The sequence below is a fragment of the Mobula hypostoma genome, chromosome 7 (assembly GCF_963921235.1).
Source record: "Mobula hypostoma chromosome 7, sMobHyp1.1, whole genome shotgun sequence".
In the NCBI taxonomy this organism is placed as follows: domain Eukaryota; kingdom Metazoa; phylum Chordata; class Chondrichthyes; order Myliobatiformes; family Myliobatidae; genus Mobula; species Mobula hypostoma.
Genome location: NC_086103.1, coordinates 53,528,866 through 53,542,920, shown reverse-complemented (window position 1 = coordinate 53,542,920; position 14,055 = coordinate 53,528,866). Strand labels below are relative to the sequence as shown.

Below are 14,055 nucleotides of genomic sequence, written 5' to 3'. Positions count from 1 at the left end.
CATACAATATTATACTGATGTGAAAACAATGAATAGTAATCCTTGAAATGCAGAATATTTTTCACTGTGGCTTGTCTGTTTTCATTCTGATAGATAACTCCCATTTGCTTACAATCCAGCCTGACCTCACAAGCACATCAACATTCCAAGGGTCCATCCGTTCACGACAGGATATTTCAGACAAGATTCCAATGACTAACTCCCCACTTCTGGATCCACTTGCAAGTGAAAGACATACGTTACGTAATGGTACAGCAATTTCCAACACTTCCAACTTTATGGAGAGGCTTTCGATGCAAACGAGCACCAGATCATTATTGAGGGATGCTTCAAATACTGCATTTGGAACATTTAATTTTTTAGGTGGTCGCCTAACCATTCCTAGCAGAGGTAAGTGAAATTTCAATCAACAGCTAATAGCCATTAAAGTGTCACTGTGTAACATCAATCCACATTACTCTTATTGTGTCACAAATGTGGTTAGTTCTAAAACTTTTCCATATTACAATTACAGAAACATTGTAACACTGCTGCTTACAGAAAAGTATGCAATATACATATATTAATTGAAAAAGTATTCTGCAGCATACTAAGAGTAGACTTTCTCCTTTTCTTTGAGGAAAGCATGATTGTGATTGACAATCTGATCATGTGTCAATAAAGAATTAGTAACGGACTGCAGCTTGTTATTATATATTTTACTTATGCTACTTTTTCTGGAATCCTACATTATCATTGCAAGGTGGTTGTGGTACAGTAATACTACATTTTGTACAGATGCTATTCTATGGAATTGCTTGCTCTTTCGCCTAACTTCCCTGGATTAGTGAAATTAACTACAAAACTTCCTTGAAGAAAATCCAAATAACCTGCTTAAAGCAACTTTGCGCGGTTTCCTGACTCATTTTGCAGAAGTTTCAAGTGCTGCTAGGATAGACGAATATCAAAAACATTGAAGATTGTGTACTTCTGATTGAGATGATAGACATGTCCTGAGCCACCACTTGGCATGACTCTCTAATAGAACCTGAGGCAGAAAGTATTCCAACTGTGGCATGCATGGAATTATATTTAGTCTGTAAACTTACTTTGATTAGGCCTACGTGTTTAAAAGACAACTGTCTCCTCTAGGACTATTATACATACCTCAAACTACCCTCACCAGTTCCTTATTTTTGCCTTTTTCTTAACATAGAAACAATAGATTTCATTTAAGATGTCAATATTTCCATTTATTGTGTGCAGTTTTGGTCCCCTAATCTGAGGAAAGACATTCTTGCCATAGAGGGAGTACAAAGAAGGTTCACCAGATTGATTCCTGGGATGGCAGCACTTTCATATGAAGAAAGACTGGATGAACTGGGCTTGTACTCATTGGAATTTAGAAGATTGAGGGGGGATCTGATTGAAACGTATAAGATCCTAAAGGGATTGGACAGGCTAGATGCAGGAAGATTGTTCCCGATGTTGGGGAAGTCCAGAACGAGGGGTCACAGTTTGAGGATAAAGGGGAAGCCTTTTAGGACCGAGATTAGGAAAATCTTCTTCACACAGAGAGTGGTGAATCTGTGGAATTCTCTGCCACAGGAAACAGTTGAGGCCAGTTCATTGGCTATATTTAAGAGGGAGTTAGATATGGCCCTTGTGGCTAAAGGGATCAGGGGGTATGGAGGGGAGGCTGGTACAGGGTTCTGAGTTGGATGATCAGCCATGATCATACTGAATGGTGGTGCAGGCTCGAAGGGCCGAAGGGCCTACTCCTGCACCTATTTAAACTTCTTCGGTGTACCTATTTCTATGTTTCTATGTTTCTGTATGGTGTACATTTTACAGAGATGAATAAAACCATCAACTGATGATCTCCAAAATACCAAATGGTACAATAAAAATCTTCACAGATTAATGCTAAGTTTTAAATTACAGCAAATTATTTATATTCAGTGTTTGCCTTGTGTTTACATTATTATTTCTCCATCTGCCACTTAAGTCTGGCAGTTTAATAAAGTAATGGGTTTGGAGCAGATGTTAGCATTAGATATATGAACCATGTAAACTCAAAACCATTAAAATATTATAAACCTCAAACATTAATGGCCATAATATTCTGATAATACATAATGGACAGACAGCTCCCTCAATTTATTATTCCTAAAAACACTTTTTTTATTTCCTAAATTAACACAACATAGAATCTAAACTAAAATACTGTTATCAGTAATCAATGGATCCCTGTGACTCATACTGGTTATGAAAGAACATACTACTTGCCCAGGGACACCCAAGTGTGAATAGAGCCCTACTTTCAGGGTAGGTAATCGGACTAAGCCAAACAATCCCTCAGCTGCCCACTGCCTGGTACAGTGAAGGACTACCCTAGGCTAAGCCCAGAAGCAGCTCAACAAGGAGGTTCCTTCTCTAGCCCAATCTTCTCCTTGTCAGGTTTTGGTAGAAGGTCTGTCAATCTAAACAATTGAGTGTGAGCAGACTTCTAGCTAAACTCTTATAAATCTGGATTGATTCCAGATTTCTGTGGCCTTTAATCACATGGGCCATATACTTAAAACCAATTAGGTCACAAAAGAACAATGAAAATTATGCGAAGTTTTTTTTCAGCATTTACAGTAAAATCATTTAATTTGTGGTAAATCATTGTTTACATGAGTCTCGTTTGTGCTATCTGTAAAGTCATTTTAAAATCACAGTCATAGAGCACTAGAGCACTGAAATAAACTCTTCGGCCCATCTAGTCTGTGCTGAATGGTTATTCTGCTTAGTCCCATCGACTTGCACCTGAATTTCAGCCCTCCATTCCCCTCCCATTCATGTCCTTATCCAAACTTCTCTTAAATGTTGCAATCAAATCTGCATCCAACACTTCCACTGGCAGCTCATTCCACATTCACAACTCCTCTTGCTGAAGAAGATGACCCTCAGGTTCCTCTTAAATATTTCACCTTTCATCCTTAACCTATGATTTTTAGTTTAGTCTCACTTAACCTCAGTGGAAAAAGCCTGCTTGCATTTACCCTATCTATACCCCTTGAGAAAAAGAGGAAACAGGTTTAAATATTTTGTGTAAATTAGAATGATTGTTTGCACCTGTTCTGGAAAATAATGGTGCTTCCAGCTAGAACATGCAATGAAAGGGAAAAGAAAACTACACTTTTGCCAATACCCACAGTGTTTGATGACCCTGTGATCTCTGTCTTGGAGGCCAACATTAGAACATCCTTCAAGGGGGTGAACCCTGGCAAGGCATCAGGTCCCGATGGTATACCTGGCAGGGTACTGAAAACCTGTGCCAACCAACTGGCTGGAGTGTTCAAGGATATGTTCAATGTCTCACTGCTGCAGTCTGGTATTGCCACCTGCATCAAAAGGGCAGCAATAATGCTGGTGCCCAAAGTAGAGCAGGGTGACATTCACATCTACTTTATGAAATTGGTCATGTCTAGAATTAACCCCTGCCTGCCTGCTGCAATTTGCTGACTGCTACAACGGGTCTAGAATGGATGCAATCTAATTGACTCTCCACTGGGCTTTAGACCATCAGCAATAACTGTGTCAAGCTGTTTAATGATTACAGCTTGGCATTCAACATCATCATCTCCACAGTACTAATCAGCAAGCTTCAAAACCTGGGCCCCTGCTCCTCCTCCTCCTCGCTGACAATCAATAGATCACCAACTGCTCTACATTCTTTACGCTCATGACTGTGATCTCAGATGGTATCGAGGACGTGTATAGAGGTGAAATAGATCAGCTGATCAAGTGATCTTGTAATAACAACCTTTCACTCAATGACAGCAAGAACAAGGAGTTGATTATAAACTTCAGGAAGCGGATGTCAGGAGACCATGCATTAATTCTCGTTGAGGGGTAAGTGGTGGAAAGGGTGACCAGTTTCAAGTTCCTGAGCATCAATATCTCCGAAGATCTATCCTGGGCCTAACATACTGATGCAATGATGATGAAGACACATCAGCGGTTATACTTAATTAGGAGTTTGAGCAGATTCAGTATGTCACCAAAAATTCCTACAGATGTATCATGGAGAGCATTCTGAATGGTTGCATCACGGTCTGGGATGGAAACACTAATACACAGGATCATAAAAGGCTTCAGAGAGCCATAGACACTGCCAGCTCCATCAGGAGGCATAAACCTTCCTCCCCCACCACCACCATTGAGAACATCTTCAAAGACAATGCCTCAAGAACACAGCATCCATCGTGTAGGAGCTTCACCATCCTTCATATTACAATCATCAGAGAGAAGGTACAGAAGCCTGGAGACCCACTCTGAAATGTTTTAGGAGCTGCTTTTCCCCCTCTGCCATCAGATTTCTGAACTGTTCCTAAACATTCGCTTTTGAACTATTTTTCTAACTGTCTGTCCATCTACCTATTTATATTATTGTAACTTACAGTATTTGTCATGCCTGAAGTCTACTGATGCCACAAAACAAGAAATTTCATGACATATGTCAGTGACAATACACCTAATTGTGATTCTGATTCTGCTTCTGAAACACAAGGTACGTAATTTCTTGATGCAAACCAAGTCACGCTCTCAATTAAGATTATTGAAAAAACCAAATCAGGAAAATCTAATTTTGTTCTACCAAAATATTTTTAGTTCACAATGTCAATAGTTTAAGCATATTCTGAGGCATTTAATTAGTGTTATATTGACATGAAATATTCCTGTACAAACATTCTTTCATTTTAAATGATAGACTGCAACTTTCCTTATTAATAATAATAATAATAATTACACTTGCATTTTCAAATTCTGTTGAGGACTCTTGTTTTAACTTTATTGCTTGAATAATTAAACAGGTAAATGTGGATCTGATATATAACACTTTAGAAAGATGTTATTTTCCATGAAGCAGAAATGAACTAATTCAGTAGCATGGAAAGGATTCTTGTAAGAAACCATGAAAGATAGCTTTGGGTATATGGAGATTTCTTGGTATTCAAAAATCTATTATGTTGAGTGATTTTTTTTCAAACAGGGTTCCTCATTTTCTTTTGAAAGTTGAAACTTGAGCAGAAAATCAATCCAGCATAAGCTCCCTTTGAAAGATGCAGAAGTGACATAAATTATAACTAGTGGGAACAATTGGAAGGAAGTGGAATGAACATTATGCATTAGATACTTGATGAGTGCATCAGAAGGAACCTGTTAATTAAATCAGGACATGCAGTGTTAAAGGGATTGTAACAGCACAGCTGGGAATGTGGTTAGAAGTCAGAAAGTGGAGCAAAATGACTAATGGGAGCTTATTTTAGGAAGAAGAAAATTAACAGTAACTGCGTTTGGAATATTGTTGCCACGCTTCAGGTGTTTTACGTGAGGAAGATTGCAGTGGTTTTGGATGAAACACAGATGAGACTAATTAAGATGACATTAGAAGTGATGACTTCATTTTAATCTGGAAAATCTGGGTGAAATTACTTTATATCAAACACGCAAAGCAGTCCCTTTACAGAGCAAGAGCCCATTTTCCCCCATGCTAAACTCTGTTGTGATCAATATGCTAGATTTTGCAGGGGAAAGGCAGAATTTCGCATAAAAAAAGAAAGACTAGAGCTTACTGGCCTCTCTATTCCACACTTTTCCTGATTGTGTTCCTTTGTTGGAATCCTCATGGTTGTTGCAGGAGTAATGGTTCAATTCATTTGAAAGGAGAGGAATAGGTGCAAGAGAACAAGGTAAGTATTAAATAAATTACATTATTGAATTGACTAGTCAAATGATGGATTTAATCTTTTGTGTATTGCGAGTTTCAGTCTTGCTTCTGCAATATTTTACAAATTTTAATATTTTTCTGTATAGTTAAGAGCTTCCAAATATTTCTGAAGGTCAGATATTTTAAAGTTTTGAAAAGTTTTGATTATTGTCAAGGCTATGGCTTTGTTGAAAAAAACACTTTAGTAATCAAGTTTTGTGTGTGGGCATTTTGTGCAGTAGTTCTAGTAAGAATATTTATGTGCACAAGGTCTTATTGTTATACAGGCTCTGTCTTTGAGGATTCATTCAGTCACTTAACGGCAGGTTCATAATTAGAAGGAGATCTGAAAAATATAAGTTTGGCTGCGTTGTATATCACAGGTGAGGCTAGGTGTTTGACCCCAATAGTAAGCTTTGAGAAATGAGTAAATAGCTTTGGGCACAATGGAACGGAGTTTCTAATTTAGTATAAGCCTATTTTACACCACTTATGTAAAATGGTTTAACTGTCCTAAAATCTTTTCTAGAAAGGTTAAGTGTAAATTAGGTATCATTGTTCAAAATTCTGATTTTGCTACGATAATTTAGGATCAACTATTTTATCTTTAGGTGAGAAAATAACAATAACCAATCACCATTTAAATGATAGTGGATGTTTTAAATGAAGGAATATTATTCAATGGCGCACACTATAGCAATACCAAGAAGCCAGCTCCATCTCATCAAGTCCTATGACCCTTTTATGTTCTCTGTTACCACTCCCCTTGCCCAAAATCATTACTAAATAAGCAAAAGTCTCTTCAAATAATAGAGAATAAAATGAGAGTATAGGAATCAAATAGGTGTTTTAGGGTTGGCATGAACTTGATGGGGTGAAGAGCCCAGTTCTGTGCTGTGTGATTCTATTACAGAATCCAGCTGATGAATTACAGCTATGGTACACTCTGCACAATTTTACATTTCATTCACAGAGTCTGTCGGAATGGTTTCACTATTTTACAGGTGTGATGGGAGGATCAGAGCAGCACCTTTACATAAAGTGTCACTGGAATATCAGGTGATTGCTGTGGAGAATTGTTGCCTTCTTAAAAGAAAACATAGATGCATGCTGGAGCAAGACCGAGGCAGCATAAAAAAAAGCAGGATATTGAATTTGAGCGGGGTACACTGGCAAAGAACTTTGCTGGATGAAAGGCCTCCTTTTGCACCGTGAACATATTCTGTAGCATTAGGTCTGTGGGTTGTGTGATCACAAGCAGGTCATCAATAATACTTTTGCTTTAAGTAATGGAACTATACAATGAATGTGAAGTTTTCCCTTGTACTTCAGTTCTTTCTCACATAGTATTGGATGAATTGAGGGGGCAAGATAAATAGGTTTATTTGGCCTCAGTAATGCAAAGAGCATGGCAGGTCAGATGATTTAATGGAGAGCTCCTGTTTGCTGGAACAGCACTGTTGCATAAAAGAATCAGGCCATCTGGTTGTCAGGAAAACCAGCAGTTGCTGCTAGCCTAAAATAAAATTTAAAATGCTGGTAAAACTCAACCAGTCAAGCAGTATTCACTTGGAGAGTTAATGTTTCAGGTCAGTGACCTTTCATCAGAACCAGAAATAAATTAGTTGCTGGGAAAGGGTGAAAAGAACAAATGAGAGGCAGATTATAGTTTGCCGCATCTTCCTCCTTCACTCTCAGCTTTGTGGATAAAATATTCCCTCTGCGATTCTCAGTTTTTCCTATTCCATCTCCAACAATACCCATCCCTTTTAATGACACGCCTCCAGACAACACAGAAAATGAAACAACTGCTGTGTACCCTCCATTATCACTATTGTGCCCGTTAAAGTTGTGAATTGTACCTCCTTTCATTTTAGAACACTATATTTGGTTCTCATGACGTAGTTTTCCCTGCATGGAGAAACAAAATTCAGATTGAGTAACTGCTTTAAGAACACCTCCACTTAATTGTAAAATGCCTTCCTGTCACTATAGTTCATCATCCATTCTGCACCCTGACTTTTCTGCTTTTGGTCTCCTACTCTGCACCTAAGAAGCTCAGAATAAACCCAAAGAACAGTAACTCTTCTCCTGTCTAGGCTTATTAGGACTTTTCAAACTTAGTTTTGAATTCACAATTTAAGCATTTTTCAGGCAACCAATAACTTCAACTTTGTATTTTATTCTTTTCTTCTTTTTTGTGAATTAAGAATTCATCCATCTCCAGTTTATATTTATACCTCATAGTTGTGTTAGGATAAATTCAGTCTTGTGTTCAAGCCTTAGCTCAGTTACTGAGGGTTGGGACCTTACTTCTGCTGTTCTTCGACGAGTTAACAGTGTTAGTAATGATTCAGATTCATGTAATTAAAATTATCACTGGAGACAAGTTTTGGACGGTTAACTGCTGTTGATGTGATTTGGATGAGTCGAGTGCTTGAAAGATGGCGTTGAGGTACACATGATGCAAGGAGATCATCAAAAATGGGATTAACTCTGAACCCAATGCCTCTACTTTCTTAGTAGAAGTTTTCACAGATTTGTCAAAGTTTTAGCCGACATGCCAACTGTGATGGAGATGATACTGGTTGTATTGTGACCTGATATAGGAACACCAATGCCTTGAATGGAAATGCCTACAAAATGTAGTGGATACAGCCCAGTCCATCACAGGTAAATCTCTCCACACCACTAAGCACATTTACAAAGATCACAGTCACAAGAAAGCTGCATCCATCATCAAGGACCCCACGATCATGCTGTCTTCTCGCTGCTGCCATCAGGAAGGAAGTACCAGAGCCTCAAGTCTCACACCACCAGGTTCAGGAACAGTTATTACCCATCAACCATTAGGCTCTTGAACCAGAGGAGATAACATCACTCACCCCAACACTGAACTGATTCCACATCCTATGAACTCACTTTTAAGGACTCTGCAACTCATGTTCTCCATATTTATTACTCTTATGACTTTTTTCTCTTTGTATTGCACAGTTTGTTGTCTTTTGATTGTTCATCTGTATTTGTGTGCACTTTCATTTATTCTATTATGGTTCTTTGTATTTACCATGAATGGCCGCAAGGAAATGAATCTCAAGGTAGTAGATAGTGATGTATGTACTTTGACAATAAATTTATTTTTAAAACTTTGAAACCTTGTGTATTTAGAAAGAACTCAGAACTGAGAGTGCTTGGATTTCAATAGCTGTAAATAGGAAATAATTCCTCAAGTTTACTCCAGCTTTTGGTTTATACTTGAAGGCTAAAGGCTAAAATCACAATATTATGATTGTGCTCCTTATAATGAAATTATATCTCATGGTTATCTTCACTAGTTCTTTTGTCAAAGTTTATTGAGTTAGTGGGAAACAGCTCATTAATATGCAAAATGGCTCTTTAAACAAACCTTTCCATCTGACAGTACCATTCTATCTGTGTTAACCAATGCTAGATAGCCTTTAATTGTGTGGGAACAGCAGATGGAGTGACTGGTTCTATCATTTGTATTATAAAGTGGAATATTATATCAAGAAGCTGCTCAGCATTATAATTACAAAGTATTTCTGATACTGCATTGTACTCCCAAACTTCTACTCAGTTTCCAACATCTGGATGAGCAGAACAGAATGTGCAATGGACCTTATTTTCATCCGCCTATTTTGTGTGTGCTCAACAAAGGAAGCAGCAAAAGATTGCACCTTCGTAACTTATTCCCTGTCGATACCACCAGGAGAAGCTTAATGCTTTTGTAACATTATGACAAATCTCATTATGATCATTGTTGAAACCAACATTACTTAAGGTCACTTTTCTTACAACCAAATTTAAGGCCAGAAGAAGGCCATACCAAAAATGATGGTACTTTCTACTTGAGCAATTTTAAATTTTGCAAGTTACAATATCCTTTGCTATTGTCCCACCTATCTGTATAATCACTGATGTCTGCAGATGAAATCGTGGGTGATAGCATTTTGATCCTGGGCCAAGGCAACTAAGGGACATCAAATGCCTCACATTCTCCACTGCTTTCTGATGTTTTCCAGGATTATATGTAGCTCAAGATAGTTTGCATGCTTTGTGTGTATCTTTCAGTCTTGTCACATAATGTATAACATCCAATAGATATGCATTCAGCTTGGGGGAAAGAAAAAAAGAGAAATTGACATTATATTGATTGCCAACTTATAAAGGAATGCTTGGAAAACAAAGTTGTGATGTGAGCAGCATCCTTCCTCTGCAAATAGATGTGAGCTGTATGAAAACAGTTGATGCCCATTAAAGAATCCATGCATTTTATTTTAGAGATAACAAAATTTGAACTCCAGACTCTTGTTTCTATCTAGGTATAAGCTTACTCATTCCACCAGAAGCTATTCCTCGAGGGAAGATCTATGAACTATACCTTACTGTCCACAAGAAGGAGGACATGAGGTACGTAGCAATATCAATGTATGTGTACATATATTCTCGTATTGAATAACAATTTAGCAAGACGTTTCAAAACATGAACTTAGTGGTGCAGATTGCAGGGCAGATGCTAACTGTATATGTTTATTATTTCTGTCATGCGGTGAGAGCAGTACAGGTAAACTAGCATAATTGTCCTTGGGAAATTAGTGGTGGGATGGCTTCCCGTAATGTTGCATTATATCTGATGATATTGCTGGACAGTGTTGTTGGGTAGGATATTCCGGGATATAAAGGAATGCCATTATTTTACTGAATCATGATTGGGTGTAGCTTAAAGTGGGAACTTGTATGTAGTAGCATTGCTTTGGACCTACTGCCCTTTGGGTGGTAGAAGGGTTTGCAAGGTGCCATCTAGGTGATCAAGGCATGTGATTGCAGTGCCCGTTGTAGGTGGTACACACTAAAGATGTGAAGGAAGTAAATGTTCAGAATGATGAATAGGGTGCCAATCAACTTTTTAAAGTATTTGGGCAGGCATGACAGGCAAAGTCAGTGTTTACTAATCATCAGAAAAAGCTGCCGACCGGAACCACAGCATTCCTTGTTACGTTTTGTACTACAAATCATAATACTAATTGAATGGAAACACTGTGAAAAGATCATTTTTACTTCTAGCAAGGTTTGCACATATGATGTGGTGGCATGACGCTGTAAGCCATTGACGCACTATTGTATATAACCCACGATGAATTATGTAAGCAAACAAGTAATGCTTAATCAAAAAATATAGTTCCTATATTACTCAAACAGTACCGAAATATTAAATACACTACACTCCTTCCTGCTTAGCTATAGACTCCAACTCAGTATAGAAATCATCTCAACATGTATACAAGTGTTGATTCTGGGTCTGCAGGAAGTGGTTCTGACATCTTTGACCACCTTTCTTCTTTAACAATTGACTCTATTCTCCTCGATTAATCAATGAGTCATCTCCAGATGATATCAGATGTAATTTCCACTGTGTAAGAGAGTGGTCCTCTTCTGTCCTTAATCTTTCCGAGTACCCACTTTTGATCTCCTCTGTAGTCCTTCACCAGGACCGCTTGTCCAGGAGTGAAATGTCAAACTGCCTTGTTTGAGAACTTCCTTTTGTCTCAGCTGTTTGCCCTGTATACTCTTTCTGAGATTGGGATTGAGGGGATCCAAGCATGAATTCGTAAGGCCAGTGATGTTGTGGGGATTGAACTGGACTCTCTCACGGTGGTGTCTGAAAAGAGGATGCTGTCTAAGTTGCATGCCATCTTGGTCAATGTCTCCCATCCACTACATAATGTACTGGGTGGGCACAGGAGTACATTCAGCCAGAGACTCATTCCTCCGAGATGTAGCACAGAGCGTCATAGGAAGTCATTCCTGCCTGTGGCCATCAAATTTTACAACTCCTCCCTTAGAAGGTCAGACACCCTGAGCCGATAGTCTGGTCCTGGACTTATTTCATAATTTACTGGCATAATTTACATATTACTATTTAACTATTTATTACTATTTTCTATTACTATTCTATTACTATTTATTATTTCTATGACTATTACTATTTACTATTTACTAATAGTAATATAACTATTACTATTTCTATTACTATTTATTATTTATGGTGCAACTGTAACGAAAACCAATTTCCCCCGGGATCAATAAAGTATGACTATGACTATGACTATGAACACAAGGAATGACCCAAGAATAGCATAGCTGGTTGTGGAGTGTGCTACGTTGTGATAAGCAAGGAGGGAATTAATGAGCTTCTGATACATTTTAATGTGTTCTGCTGCCATTGCTCGTAGTGCATTCTGGTAGACTCTGAATAAAACTTTACATCAAACCATTTGTAGCTGGGTGGTACGGTACAGATGTAATGTTTTATTCCATTCATTTTGAGGAATGACTAAAAATATTACACGACAAACTCTGGTTCATTGTCACTGACTATGTTTTCTGGACACCAGTCCTTGAGAAGAGGCTTTTTCAACACACCGATGGTGTGCAGGACTGTAGCAGAGGTGTTAGGAACACTTCTGGCTACTTTGTGGCTGCATTCAAAAATGTTGTGCCCGTGAATGCTCTGGTAAAATCCACATGAATCTGCCAGGGTAATGCAGGCCATTCCCTGGGATGTAGAGGCACTGTTCTTGGCATCCTCTGAACATGTTGGCATCCTGAACAATGCATGGCATGCTGCTCAATCTGCTGATTGACCCCAGGCCAGGAACCGAAAATTTGAGCCAATGTTTTCATTTCATCATGACTAGATGACCAGCAAGTAGCTCCTCCAACACTTTAGCTCTCAGCTTGGATGATACAGCAATTTTCAATCTCCACATAATACAATCCCGTCAAGGCAAGTTCATCACAGTGTTAGTAAAAAATGGGGGAACTGGAATTTCTGCTGCACATACCAGCCATTTTGGGATGCCATGTAGACCTCAGACAGTGTGGGGTCTTTTCAGGTTTCCTGTTGGATCATCTGTGCTGTAATAGGGAAACTTTCGATTTGCATCAGGTGAGTATGTCAACAGGAGTGTCTTTTTTTTGTAAAATCTTCAGTTATTTCCTTTTCCAAGGGTAAACAGGACAATACATCAGGAATCCCATGATTAGTCATCCTCTTTAATTCAATATTATAATTGTATCCTCCAAGAAATACAACCCATCTTTGCATTTGTGCTGCTGCTGTAGGGGAAAGCTGTTCTACGGATTGAAAATGGACACTAGTGGTTGATGATCAGTAACGAGGGAAAACTCTTTCCCATACAAGTACCAGATGAAACATTTCACACCCCAAAATAAACTGGGACCTCTTTGTCAATATGTGGAGATTTTTCTCAGCAGCGGTAAGGGAACGTAATGCAAAGACTATGGGGCTTACATTTCCAATATTCCTAATATCCTCCATCCTGGGCAGGAGGTGTTGATCTACTTTCCACACTGGGGTTGGTGGTGGCCTTAAAATCACCACAGACCCTGACAGACCCATTCTTCTTGGCTACTGGAAGCTCTGGAATTGCCCATAGGCTCTACTCAACCTTGGAAAGAATTCCTCCAGCCTCCATGTGATCTAGCTTATTGGCTACTTTATCACAGATGGTATAACAATCTGGATGTGCTTTGTTAAACTGGGGCATGGCATTTTCATTTAACATTATTTTACCCTTGATATGTTGGAGTTTTTCAATTGCCATCCCTGAACACTGTTGTGGCCTCATCCAGTACCTTTCTTAGTTTGCTTTCAGTTAACTCTATTGCAGGTTATGTGGCTTGCAAATAGTGGATGGATCTCCAATCAAGTTATAGTTGTCTCGGCCACTCACAGCCCCATAACGCTGGCCCTCCTGTTTGTTTTCTTAAACCACATACAAACCCGAAAGGCTTGTTAGTTGTTGTATTACACTTTACAAATGTCATTCCCACAAGAGATATCTTTCCTCCAATACAAGTTCTTACTTGGATATTTGTAGGCTTCAGTTTGGTATCTTTGAAATACTATTCAAACTTATTTTGTGGAATGACTGAAACACCCAAGCCAGTGTCCAATTCCATTATAATTAGTCCATGGCTTCCTCTCTGACATGTAGACACCACACTCAGGTTGGAGGAGCAACACCTTTATTTTAACTGGGTAGCCTCCAACCTGATGGCATAATTTCTCGAACATCTGATCATTTACCCCCCCCCCCACCATTCCCGTTCCCACTTATCTCTCTCGTCTCATCTCCTTACCAGCCCATCACCTCGCTCTGTTGTTTCCCTTTCTTCCATGGTCTTCTACTCTCTGCTATCAGGTTCCCCCTTCTCCAGTCCTTTATCTCTTACCTATCAGCTTCTTGACTTTTTACTTCACCTTTCACCCT

At 38.8% G+C, this 14,055-nt stretch overlaps 1 protein-coding gene across 6 annotated transcripts in view; it reads left to right on the top strand.

The window, feature by feature from the left end:
• unc5a (unc-5 netrin receptor A) overlaps positions 1 to 14,055 on the top strand; it is a 613,315-nt gene that overhangs the window by 517,397 nt on the left and 81,863 nt on the right. For all 6 annotated transcript variants that reach the window (XM_063053439.1, XM_063053436.1, XM_063053437.1 and 3 more), the window contains 2 exons: positions 94 to 390; positions 10,081 to 10,168. In XM_063053439.1, the coding sequence (XP_062909509.1) occupies positions 94 to 390; positions 10,081 to 10,168 (385 nt within the window). The remainder of the gene's footprint in view (positions 1 to 93; positions 391 to 10,080; positions 10,169 to 14,055) is intronic.